This window comes from Telopea speciosissima, chromosome 9 (genome assembly GCF_018873765.1).
Source record: "Telopea speciosissima isolate NSW1024214 ecotype Mountain lineage chromosome 9, Tspe_v1, whole genome shotgun sequence".
Classification (NCBI taxonomy): Eukaryota; Viridiplantae; Streptophyta; class Magnoliopsida; order Proteales; family Proteaceae; genus Telopea; species Telopea speciosissima.
In genome coordinates, this window is record NC_057924.1 from 9,060,048 (window position 1) to 9,074,267 (window position 14,220).

At 42.0% G+C, this 14,220-nt stretch overlaps 1 protein-coding gene across 1 annotated transcript in view; it reads right to left on the bottom strand.

Annotated features, from left to right (window-relative positions):
* Positions 1–12,944: 12,944 nt before the first annotated feature.
* Positions 12,945–14,220, bottom strand: part of LOC122639968 (receptor-like serine/threonine-protein kinase SD1-8) — a 65,816-nt gene continuing 64,540 nt past the window's right edge. The window contains exons 3-5 of the mRNA XM_043833039.1: positions 13,802–14,039; positions 13,364–13,514; positions 12,945–13,272 (exon numbers count right to left, since the gene is read on the bottom strand). Coding sequence (XP_043688974.1) covers positions 12,967–13,272; positions 13,364–13,514; positions 13,802–14,039 — 695 coding nt within the window. The 3' untranslated portion in view covers positions 12,945–12,966. The remainder of the gene's footprint in view (positions 13,273–13,363; positions 13,515–13,801; positions 14,040–14,220) is intronic.

Consider the following 14,220-nt stretch of genomic DNA (forward strand, 5'->3'; position numbering starts at 1 on the left):
GATTGAGAGACTTAGGCTTGCAAATGAGCAGTTGTAGCTCAACCTTACATGGGCTGAGGTCGAGAGGGATGCCCTGATAGCATCCCAAAGCAGAGAGGGGGAAGGCTTGGATGTTGACGATTACTCCCCTGAGTCGTGATCGCTCCTCTTCTTTTTTGTTTTTGTTCTTTTTTATTTTTTTTTGGAAGTATTGTTACAACTATGTACATTTACTCTCCTTCCCCTCTTCTTTTTTTTTTTTTGTTTATACATTTTGGTATGGATACTGGTGCAATTTTTATGTACACTTTTTTTTTTTTTTTTTTTTGTACACATAAATGAATTGTTTATGAATTCATTGGATATTTCTTTCTTTGAAATGCACAGGAGACTCCATCCCTTTCCTTAGAAGCACAAACTCCATTGGTAAATGGTTTCATTACATGAGAAAAGACAGAGAAATTGAGAAAGGACAGACAAACAAGTAAAGATAGGAACATCAAATTGATATCACTTATTTGTAACATTTTTCGGATAACAGAATCACAACTCCTTGTGTCAACATCTCTAGGGTTCTGAAATTCTCCAACTTAGGCTGTTCCTGCCTTGGAGATACTAAGGAAGCGATATAAAAACTGGTGTGAGTTAGACCCATGAATCTCACATAATTGTACCCTGATGTTTCTGATTTTTCTATCTTGGCCTTCATCCAAGGGCAGTTCCATTGGATTTCTTGGACATCTCTCTCCTCCAAATATTTCTTCCAGTCTTGGACCTTGTGGAATTCTGACTTTTCCCTTTTTATTTGATAATGCATAGGCCGGAGGTGAGGACACGGAATTGGTGTTACCAATTTTAGTTTTTCCATCAACCACATTTGGAATACCGTTGGAGATCCATGAAGGAAGTCTGTTCCGTATTTCTGAGACTGACTCATGGTATCAAACCTTTTGAATGTTTTTGCTAAAATGGTAGGTGCGATGTCACATCCTTCTTCAATTTGCTTAACCACTTCTGTAATTATTGGAGACATGCCTTTTCCCGGAGATGCTAACAAGTACCTCCCAATCATACAGAATAAGTACGCCCACTTTCTGCGTCGGATCTGTCTTTCTTCTTTAAATCCATTATTGTTGAAGATCTTCACAACTTTCAACGCATCCACCTTGTGATAGTTGAGAACTTGCTTTAACTCTTCCTTATTCATGGCAAAGAAATCTTCCAAATTTTTGAAAAGCTGTTCTTTCTTCATGGTTGGGAGGAACAACTTTTCTTGAGGGGGTGACATCATGCAAGCCCAGAGTTCTTCAATGGTCGGAGCCAACCAGACTTTTTCGAAGCGGAATGCATGTAATTGGGGGTTCCAACACTTTGATACTTCCCTTAGCAAGTCATGATGGAGCTTGAAGCAACCGATTCTTCCCAATACTGTCAGATGGTGATCCTCTAGAAGTGTAGGCTCATCCACATTCATCCGGAGAGTCCACTGGTGTAACTGTTCGTCAAGTCCTTCTTTCTTTGGTCCCCTCATACTACCTACATTAAGGATTGGGTTAGCATGTTGCGACATAGAATGAATAAATCCTTCATTACTAACCAGCTCTAAATGACTCTACTCCTAAGCTAGGTCAAGGAACAAAAGGCTAAATGGCGAGATTTACCCATGTGTGCAAGGGATGCCTGCTGGCAAAATTTATGGGAGGAAACCAACACAATGCCCTCTCTTTTTTTTTTTCTTTATATATATATATATATATATATATTATTTTTTTTTGTGTTTTTTTTAGACCGTACCCGAATACATCGAGTTGCCTACGTATCCCTTAGGAGGAATCAGGTCGAACGTAGTTCAAATTGCTTCGTATATCTCAGACAAAATACTTCTTTAGCTGGTCCATATTGATCAGACCCCGAAGATCTTCTCCATCAAGATCCGAGAGTTGGACCGCCTGTCTTGGCAATATAATCTTGACTTTGTAGGGTCCATTCCAATTGGGTCAAAACTTTCCTCTTGGGTCGTGGATTGGAGGTCGCTGCTCTCTAAGGACCAAATCTCCTTCTTTAATGCTTCGAGTGCAAACACCCTTATTGAATGCCCTAGCCATTCTTTGCTGATATTTCTTGAGATTGTCCATGGCCTTCATCCTTTTCTCATCCAGGAGATTGAGCTCTTCGTATCTGGCCCTTACCCATTCCCCTTCTGGCAATTGACTATCGAGTAAGACTCAAAGAGAAGGGACCTGAATTTCTACCGGCAATACGGCTTCCGTCCCATATACCAGAGAATACGGAGTAGCTCCGGTAGAGGTTCGGATGGATGTTTGATATGCCCATAAGGCTAGTGGAAGTTTCTCTACCCAGTCATTGTGTATGTCTGCTATCTTTTGCAATATGACCTTCATATTTTTGTTGGCTGCTTCTACTGCTCCATTAGTCTGTGGCCGGTAAGTAGTATACTTATGCCTCTTAATGCCAAATTGGTTATAGAGTTCTTCCACTTTTCCCCTGAAATGCAGGCCTTGATCTGAAATCAACTGTTGCGGCACATCGTATCTGCAGATGAGATTCTCTTTTATGAACTTTGCCACCTTGGCGGAAGTTAAAACTGCATAAGATTGAGCCTCCACCCATTTTGTGAAATAGTCAATGGCGACTAACACGAATTGATGTCCATTTGAAGCCTTTGGAGTTATTTTACCAACTACATCAATTCCCCAGGTAGAAAATGGCCAAGGGGCATTTAATGAGTGCAACTCTATCAGAGGAATATGAATGATGTTGGCAAATATCTGGCATTTATGACATCGCCTTACGAAGGCATCACACTCAGCTTCCATAGTGACCCAATAGTATCCCATCCTGAGAATTTTCTTGGCCAGCATCCTTGCATTCATGTGTGGTCCACATATTCCTTGATAGATTTCTTCCATAATGATTTGAGCCTGATCCTCATCTACACATAATAGTTGGATACCATCATAAGACCTCTTATACAACAAATTTTCTTGGAGGATGAATTGAGTAGCATATTTTCACAAATGCCTCTTCTCTTTTTCTGAAAACTCTTGGGGGTACCTCCTTTCCTTGATGTAGTCGACCACTGAAGTATACCAAGGCCTTCCATCCTCGGTGAGTGCATTGACTGGCTCTCCATATGCTGGGCAGGTCCTCCTTTCTATTAAGAAAGGTTGGATCTTGTTCCGTGTATCACATTCTACCATGGATGCCAAAGTGGCTAAAGCATCGACAAACCGGTTGCTATCCCTAGGTAGATACTCAAAAGAAATTTCCTTAAAGCATTGGGTCAGTTGTTCCAGATAAACTTGGTAGGGCTTCAGCTTCTCATCCTTGGTCTTCCACTTTCCTTATGTTTGACAGATCACAACGGAGGAATCTCTATAAACTTTAATTTGGTCAACCCCTACAGACAGAGCCATTTCTAACCCAATAGCACAAGCTTCATACTCTGCTATGTTATTGGTACAACTAAATTTCAATCTAAAGGCCATTGGCAAGTAAAAATCCTCTAGGGTTATCTATAATACCCCTGTGCCAAATCCTTTTTGATTGGTGGCTCCATCAAAGTACAATTGCCACTCTTTAGTCGGTTCGGCTTCTATGGAGTGCAAATCTTCATCTGGGAAGAGGTCCTCTGTTGCTCGAGAATCATCTTCTGAGGGAAATGCTGCTAGATGGTCAGAGATTGCTTGCCCTTTCACAGACTTTTGACTAACATAAGTTATGTCGAATTCTGATAATAACAAAAACCACCTAGCCATTCTCCTATCAATACTGGTTTCTCGAAGAGGTACTTAATTGGATCCATTGGAGAGATCAATCTGATGGAATGTGACACCATATAGTGCCTCAGGCGCTTAGTTACCCAAACCAGAGATGTACATGTCTTTTCTACTGGAGCATATCAAGTTTTATACTCGAGGAATTTCCTGCTTACATAGTAGATTGCGTGCTCTTCTCCGTCCGCCTTGCCAACTTGGGTCATCATTGATCCGACCGCTATTTGTCCTACTGACAAATATAGGAGCAAAGGTTCACCGCACACTGGAGGGACAAGTATAGGAGGAGAAATTAGATACTCTTTGATTTTTATAAAGGCATCTTGACATTTCTCATTCCATTCTTTCAGCTCTTTCTTCCTTAGGAGTTTGAAGATAAGTTCACAAGTGGATGTCAATCGGGATATGAATCTACTGATGTACTGGATGCGGCCCAAAAACCCTCGTACCTCTTTTTCTATTCAGGGTGGTGGCATTTTCGTGATGGCTTTTATCTTGTCGGGTTCCACTTCTATCCCTCTTTCGCTGACAAGAAACCCCAGTAATTTTCCTGCTTTGGCCCCAAACACACACTTCTGAGGGTTCAGCCTTAGCTTGTATTCTTTGATTCTTTCAAAAAACTTTATGAGGGCTACAAAATGGCCTTGTCGATCAACAGATGTGACGATCATATCATTGACATATACCTCTACTTCTTTATGTATCATGTCGTGTAGGATAGCTGTGGCTGCTCTTTGATATGTTGCCCCAGCATTTTTTAACCCAAAAGGTATTATTTTGTAATAAAATGTGCCCCAGGGTGTGATGAAGGAAGTTTTCTCCCTGTCCTTCTGGCACATACTAATTTGGTTATATCCTGAGAAACCATCCATGAAGGACAGTAGAGCATGGCTTGCAGTGTTGTCTACCAAAATGTCAATGTGGAGTAACGAAAAATCATCCTTCGGGTTGACCTTATTTAGGTCACGAAAATCCACACACATTTTGACCTTCCCGTCTTTCTTAGGGACTGGGACAATATTGGACAACCATTGAGGGTACTGGGTTACTTGGAGAAATCCTGCATTCCATTGTTTGATGACTTCTTCCCTGATCTTCTCATTCCATTCCGGCTGCATCCTTCTTAACTTCTGCTTGATTGGGCGAGCCTCTAGATATGTTGGTAGTTCATGTTGCACAATCTTTGGATTGATGCCGGGCATATCCTTATAGGACTAGGCGAAGACTTCCTCAAATTCCTTGAGCAGAGAGATCATTTGGGGTGTTTCGTCATTGTTGAGAGAAGCACCAATTTTGATCATTCGAGGGCATTGATTGGTCCCTATATTTACGGGGTGGGTGTCTTCTCGGACGGGTTGAGCTCTTCTTTGCTCTAATTGTTCTAACAGATTTTGATGTTCTAGGACATTATCATCAGAAGAATAGGAAGAAGAAGAAGAAACATACTTAGAATCAGCAATTTCATTCATGATAAGGGGAAGAGTACAGACGACCCGAATGGACTGGATATTTCCACAGGACTGGATCTGGACTCGAGAGCAGAGACTTAGACGAGGATTATGCTAGATCTGGTTACAACTTCGGACTCATTAATATGAAAATCTTCCATCATTCTTGCCCAATTCGCTATGGATGCTTGGAGAGGTTGTATTAGAAGATGTGGTGCCAGTCCTTCTTCCTCTTCTTCAGTGATCACCGCCACTTCGAACAGCTCACCGATCCCTTGATCCTCTGTGACTTCCTTCTTGCTGGCTTGATCCAATTCCATGGCTATCCAGTCCACTTCATTCTCAAAGAATATTTCAAGTCCTGGTAGACGTTCGCCCTGCTCTTGGTTGAACCATGGTTCTTGATTTCCACAGTAAGGAAAGTCTTCTCCCTCTTTCACGAAGTACCCATTTAGAGTCTTGAAGTATGGCTCACCATTTGCTGCACTATTCTTCTATCCTGCGATTTTCTTCCTTGGGTCCTTCAGGTTAAACCCTAATCCACATCAATTGGCATTGGCTAGTATCTCTGGGAATGCCGGTACCCCCTGTTGGTTCTTTCCCAATCCTAATCCAGGGAAATATTTCATCCTTTTCATAATCTTTACAGAGGCCTCGCTTTACATTGTTAGGAATTTCCCTAGACTCTTGTCTTCTTCACTTGCAGAGGTAGTACAAATGTGGCCGATTTCAAACCCACCCAGCTGTATCTCCTGCGAGGATGAACCACCTACTTCAATATTGGCCAAAGTGTGCACCATTTCTGGGTTTCCAAAAATGGTAATCACTTTCTGGTCATATATGAATTTTAGCTTTTGGTGAAGACTTGATGCTAAGGCTCCTGTCGAATGCAGCCATGGTCTTCCAAGCAACATATTAAAGGATGATTGAATGTCAATGACTTGAAAGTCTATGGTAAAGCAGGCTGGTCCAATCTTGACGCTGGTGGTAAGAATCCCAATTACCTCCTTGCTGGAATTATCGTATGCCCTAATGGTTTGACTAGACGACTTCATCTTGTCTAGAGATAAACCATGCATCTGGCTGCTTTGAGGGGCATTACATTGAGGGCGGACCCATTGTCTATCAGAACCTGGGGGACCTGATTCTTGTTACATTCCACCGTAAAGTGCCTAGTTGTGATTATTTCCTCCTGGGGGTAAATCCTCTTCTGAGAAAAAGAGTGACTAAATGGCATAAGTGGCCCCCACTATGTGAGATAATTCCTTAGGCCCCATTTCTATGGGCACTTGAACCTTGGTAAGAGCTTTCAAAACAGCTTCTCGGTGGGTTGGTGACGCCATTAATAATCCCCAGATTGAGATATTAGCTTGGGCTTTCTTCAATTGGTCTAGTACTCGATTTTCTAGCTCAACAACCGCCATTAATTGGCTAGATCGATGTTTTTCCATTGTTAACTCTTTATTCTTGAAGTTTCGGCCACTCCTAATTTTCGCCACATCTGACTCTCTTTCTTTGATGACCAACTGGACTGGGCAAAAGTCTCCATCTACTTTGTCACTATCAGTGATGATAAGAGGACTCTTTGGACAAATTTGGGTTTTACCTCCTTCACCAGATAAGACCACAATAGACTTCCGAGCCTGATTTAGGATTCCTGATAAGGTTTCTTGCTTTTCAGCAACCTGCTGGAGTGTATAAGATTCTTTTGGTATCAATTGGCTAATGGTATGAAAGGCTTCCGAAGCCACTTGATACATCTTTCTTGCTTTCGCCAATGACTTATAGAAGTTACGATCCTTCTTTTCTCCTTTAGAAACTGAACTTTCGGACCTCTCTTCCGGGCTTGAAATAACTGGGTGGATATTCCCTGTTGGGTCATTTACTGTTCCTCCCTCATTGACATAACACATATAGAAATCGTCATGTGCTCTTGTCCACGCATGGTATTCTCTGTTACCCTGATACGGAGACGAGGGAGGAGTCCCGCATAGGTCTTATGCCAAGGGTAAAGTTATCTTTACAGAGTTTTCCAAATGATGAATTGCTTGAGGGAGTGCCCACTGCTCTTTAACAAGTTCCAGCTGTTGATTCTCTTCTTGGTACTTATCATCCAAGACCACCGTTCTGATAAGCATTTCCTGGATTTTATCCACATCCCGGTGGATCTTGTTCACCTGGAATGATAATTCCCATGGTGCGGGTCCGTAAATGTTCTTGTACTTCTCCAGACGCGTCCTTGGTTGCCAAGGTTCCTCATCCTCCGTTTCTTCTTCCCCTTCGAACACTTCATCATTGGATTCCTCTGATGCAGATTCTTGCTCACTTTCATCTTCTTCAGATGATTGTTCTTCTTCTAATGGATCTTCAACATCGATGTCCATGGGAAAAATACCCCTGGTGGGGTCATTCTGAAATTTCTCGAGGCCGATATCATTGATCCATGCATCCCATGTTTCACTTCTTCGGGGTGGATCCGGATAGGAGAATGAATCTAAATATAAGACCAGGTCTTCGGGAGGAGTTTCAAACAGATCATAGGCCAAAGCATTGACTAACCAAGTCATGTTTTTCAGCTCATGGAGGGTTCGAGCGAGTACATCGCTCTCATTTGGCATTACCAAGCTCTCACAACGTGCTGCAAAGTTACTACACACCAGATATGGAAATAGAGAAATAGCCTTGTACAGGATCTCTTGAGTATTGGTGGAAACATCGAGTATATCTGCGACCTGGTAGAAGATGCTCATGCTCCAACGCTCGAAATCTTCTCTAGACACCATTCAATCACCTCCGGGGACCTCTGGAGATGATATCTCCTCATCATCTCTGCTTGCATCCTCATCTGATGATATGGGTTGAATAAGGCTAGTAGGATAATTATTATCATTGCTTCCAATGTTATTTACCCAATCCATCGCTTCTACTCCTTTGTCCTCCATCGTTGGACTTTGCTCGGCATACTCTATCCATCCCTCATGGATTTCTCGATCGTCTACCTCATCTGAGCTGTTGTCAGTATCCCCCCCTATATGGATAAGAGAGACTTCTTCGGTCAAAGCTTGTCCAATAGCCAGTGCTGAGACTGCTTTAAGGAGCTGTGGTGTGACTCTGGTGATTTCATTCCCTTCTTCTTCTTCAGGAACCAGGTGACATATTTCGGATGATGAGAAACCATACTTGCACAATGGTGTCATTGTCTCGAGACCCTCTAATCCATACTCCAAGAAATCCAACTTTCAAAGTTGGTTGATGGATGCTATACCTCTACCTTGATCACATGGTTGTCTGCCTATTCGGATATTCCCGTCACAGTTGGCTCGGGCGTAGTAAATGTAAACCTGCATCCTTTCTGCCCGTGCTTGCCATGACTGCTCATCTCTTCCTAAATACCACGGGATGGGCTGGATCAATGTAGTCGGATCTTGAAATGGTGTCTCTTCCTGTAACTTGTTTACTGACCCTGTAGATGACTCTGGGGAATAGGTCCCCTTCACTAGTGGTTGTGAGATTTTCCATGCAGGTATCTGGTATTCTACCCATGTGGCACCTTCTAACTTTGGATGATAGAAAGGGGAATCGGGCCGATCCACTTCCTGAGACACCTCTTGTCAAATCTGTGGTTCTTTTTCCTCCTTAAGTTTCTTGGTCAACATTGCTATATCGACGTGTGCCTTCATTAGCTTCCTCTTCCCAATTGGATGAATCAAAATGGTAGGATCTGCTTGCTCGGCATCCTCTTGAAGCATGTTTACTCCATGGTTAGGCAGAGGATTTGTGGTGACATTTGGCGGCTGCTTCTTCTGAAGTTCAATTTTGCCCTCGTCAATTAAGTCTTGGATCGCATGCTTAAGAGCAAGGCATCTATCCGTATGATGGCCTTGTTGGTCGTGGTAATGACAGTACAGATTGGGCTTATACTAGGTAGGTGGATTGTTCAAATCCATAGGCCTAGGAGGAACTGAATTGATCATTCCCTGCTTCTTGAGCTTGGTGAATAACAACGAGGGTGTCATTCCTTCAAAGTTGAAATTCCTCCTGGATGCTTCAGATTCAGTTTGGATCACAAGAGGGGTGGATCCTGTGGCTACCACCTGGACTTCTGCCGCCTGGCTGCTTGTCCCTACAGTATTTCCTCCTTTGGCTCTTGGGCTTTTCCTTGCCAAATAGCTTCCTGATGCTTCACGGGTCATACCCTGATTCTGCCTTTCTTTAAAGATCTTGTCTTCAATTTTTTTCCCAATCGTCATAAGAGCATCAAATGTTTTGATGTGCTGGTAGTATATCTTCTCACAGTACTCCCCGTATCGATTTTCTAACAATATCTCGACCTGCTCCTCCTCGGTAGGGCGGTTCCACATCTTTACGGCCTTCTCTCTGAACCTCATGATGTAATTTAAAAATTCTTCACTTGGTTCTTGCCTCAAGGTTTCCAATTCTCTTCGAGTAATATCCACCTCGGTGTTGTACGAATATTGCTTAGTGAAAGCTTTAACCACAGAGGCCCATGACTGGGTTTGAGTGTGATCAAGCTGGGTTAACCACCTCAAAGCAGATCCGGCCAAAGAATACAAGAACGCCTGTCCCATTTGGTTTTCAGAAAGTCCCCATGATCTAGCAATGGTGGTAAAAATCTTAAGATGAGCCCTAGGATCTCCTGATCCGTCGAACTTATCTAATTTCCAGTTGAAATCTTCGGGGATTTTCCCTTCGGGAAAGAACACCAGGTCTTCTTCATCTTTTTCTTTGACCTTGCCCTTGACAACCACTTCCAACTCGGCTACTTTTTCTCTTATTTTCTTCTCCCTTTCAGTCTCAGGAGGGTCCATAGGGTGGCTATCTTCCCCTTCTTCTACTGATATGATGATTGGAGTCTTGAGGGTTGCGGGGTTAGTTTTTCAGACTTCTTGCTCTGCTGGTCATGCTATGGATCCACCCTTAGATAGTTCATTGACTGATTGAACTAGTTGTGCCATGAGTTGCCGCATTTTGGCCATGTCTACTTGCAGTCTATCCACTCAATCTTCGACGTGACTTTCAGACAAGTGGTCCTCCAGAGGATTCATGTTACTCAAAAGTGATATCTCAGAAGATGAATTAGAAGAATGAGAAGGAATCAAGGATCTTGAGGAGAATGGTGGGCTGGCTCGAGTCAGCCTTCCACCTTGTCGGATCCAGATGGGCAAGGACGGAATTGTGCTTCTACGAAAAAGAGAAGAATAGTCTAGTTCAAGTCCTAAGAAGGAATAAATCTTATTCAACAATCTTTTTTTTTTTTTTTTCTTGTTCTAATTCCCTTCTTTTTTTTGTTATTATTTTTTGTATTTTATCATATTAATTTTTTTTTATTTGGCTCAAGTAATTGGAACCATCATCAGAGTTTCGGTTGGGCTTCTCTAAATATGGGCTTCAAATGCCGTTATTGCCCAAGCATTTTCGAACACAACATAAAAAAAATAAACAAAAGAAAGATCCTAGTTACCGGGTTATTGACGATTATGTCTGGAGTCAAAATGAGATGCCCTCTTTTTTCTTTTCTTCTGAGGGACATGTAAGGTTCCATTATATGGAAGTGGACTTCCATTTTTCTTTGAGGGACCATCGTGGGACTATGGAATTCCTTATCTTTGGTGGCATCTCATATCAAAACCAGGTTAATCGTCAAATGACCCTAAACTCGGTCTTTCTTACAACTAACAAAGGTTAGTTTGTGTCGTACCCTAATCATATGTGGTCTATTTTCCTACATGATGCATATAATGGGTAGGCTTCCATAGGACAGAACAAGGCCACCCTTGACAGAACCGATATACCTATCGCTCGTGATCGCGAATTGTAGGCACGTGGTTCTTTTGATATACCTGGAGAATAGGTCACACAAACTCAGAGTAATCAAGCTAGTGCCTTTTTTGAGTGGCAAAGCACTCCACAACACACTAGTGAATACCCTCGCTGGTGATTCTAAACTCGTACAGTAAATATCAAGGGCTGTAGCTTCACCACGAGTTACCCATGACTACTCATGGGGTCCAACGACTAACTACGGGGGTAAGAGGGGTTCCCATGCAGTGAATGTGTGCAAGAAAGTGGTATAGGAAGTGGCTATCATCCGATCTCAGAGTACTTAGTATGACGTGCCTCACCTCCCCGGGGGTAAAGGCACGACAGGGAGTACCCTCGCCGTTTGATTTCACTTCGAGCACTATGCATGATGCGGTTAGTACACACAGGGGTTAGTCAGACAAACATATTATGGTATTTTATTATTATTTTTTTTGTGTTTTGTTTTGTACATTTTTTTTATTTTACATATGTATATATATATATAATTTTTTTTTATTCTTTTTTTTTTTTTACATAAAAGTTTAGAGAGAACATTCTGTCATTTATTGATAACACCTATTTATAAAGTTTGACCTCGGGTGGACATTTGTTCATCAGATCCCCAGCGGAGTCGCCACTGTAAGTACCGTGGTCCTCGGGACGAGGGTTCCTCAGCCCTTATGGTATATGGAGACATAGGATTTTGGAAGATGCATGTGTGTGTGTATATGGATATGGATAATATTATCAATGTATAATATTGATAAATAGGGGATTGGGATCATGCATTAAAATATGCTAATATAATGTGAAGTCGCCACCTAGGGTTAGGGCTTAGGACCCATTAAGTGTAGCCCTACCGTTGTGAGTTACGAGTGTGGGAAGGTGTTAGGTCACCCACCTGCACCCACCCCGCGAAGCCGGTCTCTCTGTATTAAATGCTACATAAGGACGAATGTTCTCTCTCTTTTATTACGGGGATGGGGGATATTATGAACTACATTCAGATGCTATGAATTGAACTAAAGCATAATAAACTATATTTCATATGTGAAAAATACGGACTAAAACGATGAAATATGAAAGGACCACATTGAATCAACAAAAATGCGTAATTATACCTGTATGGTTGTATTCCCCTGGCTCGGGGAGATAGGCGAATGGTGCGCCGATTCTTTTTGGCGAGTAACACTCTTTCAAGTGATTTGGAGAGGAGTAAGCGAGATAGAATAATGTCGTAATAAAGGAGTTTTGATGGTTATCCGTGCACAGACGGGATAACAACGCCAAGGAGCGCTCTATACTCAGAGGGACAATCGAAGGATCTGTCCGCCACAAGAAAACTTCAAGCAGTCACACTCTCATGAGAGAAGGAGAAGAAATGAGGGTGAAAAGGGAGGAAAAGAGGCTAGGAATCACTTGGGGAGGGTCTCTCCACCTAAAATTCCTTGGGAAATGTGGGAGAGGATCCTCCAATTTATAGGGAGGGACCCCCTCTCTCTCCTGGCCAGATAAGTCCTCCATGGCGCCATGGAGATGTCCACGGCGCTGTGGGGGACTTTTCCAAGGTTCTGTGGGTGACGTCAGTAGGCTGATGTCACACCCCCTCATGGCGCCGTGGAAATCCGGTACACGTCCCCACGACGCCGTGGGAAGGAGTCCACGACGCCATGGGGGCGCAGTGCCATTTTTTCTTGTTTTTGGGCCTAAAATGGGCCATTTTGTGATCAGCATGGTTCTTGGTCTTATGGGTCAGGTATCTTGGGTCTAGAAGGAGGGAGTGTGCGTCGTCCATCGTCCATGTCCCATTGTCATCATCGCCAATTAGGGGGGTGACAAAAATCAGTGTCTACAATAATATAATTTTTTACTGGCCTTCAAAAGAAAAAAAAAATGCACAATGCAAAAAGCTTTCTTATTTATCGAGGATCTAACACCGTCATCGTCATTTCATTTATAGAGCATGATCCCGTCTCTGAGGTAGATGATTCTAGACCCTTGAGAGTTCTCTTCAAAATAAGAGCAGGTTGATTAGGCGTAGGGATCTTTGTTTCATTCTCGAGCATGAAAACAACACGTGACATGGTTGGCCTATCTGATGCACTTTCTTGCACACACAACAGCCCAACTTGGATACACTTCGAAACTTCATGAGCAGGGTAAGAGTCAGCCATTGATGAATCAACTATCTCCAATGCTCGACCTTCTTTCCACAAGTCCCATACCTGAAATTTGTTCCATACAATCATCCAAACATAAGGAATACGAATTGAAATTATTTTTGTGGCAACAATGTAAGCAGACATATGTACTTACATGTTCTATTAAACTCAACGAAGGATCTTCATGAAAATATACACTATTCTTCTTGCTACTAATGATCTCCAATAATAATACTCCAAAACTAAATACGTCTGACTTTATTGAGAAAATCCCTTTCATGGCATACTCTGGTGACATATAACCACTATATTGGCATAACAAAACAACAAAAAACAAAAGTTAATCAGGCCCATGGAAGTAACAAAAAGAAAAAGCTCTTAGGTGAATCTTTAGAATTTTCCACCAGGTCCAAGGAACATCAGAAGCACACACAACTGTCCAGATAGATTTTTCCTTAAGATATCTAGAGTAGAACCATTTGATCCATAAACACATAATATATAAATGGAACCTTCTAAGTCCATCATGTACTTCAACTAGGCTTGTTGTTTTTTTAACAAGGAACGAAAAAAGAAGGAAAGAAAAGCTTACTATGTTCCAACCACTTTGGCTGTATTTGCTTGAATTTGGTTTCCTCCAAAAATTCTCGCCATGCCAAAATCTGAAATTTTGGGGTTCATCTCTTCATCTAGCAACACATTACTGGCCTTCAAATCTCTATGAATGATTCTTAACCTAGAGTCTTGGTGAAGATAAAGGACACCCCGAGCAATTCCATCTATGATTTCAAATCGTTTTCGCCAATCAAGCAATGCATTCTTAGTTTTATCTGTCCAATTTTTTATGTATGAAATAATTAAAATTTGAAAATCGACCATACATGTTGCAATGCTAGCATAACACCAAAAAATAAAAGTAAAAAAAAACCTTTTTTCTTTACTGGGTCTTACTTGGTATAACCATGGTTGGGTACAGTAGGCTTGGGTTGGCACCATTGGTTTCGCCTTCAG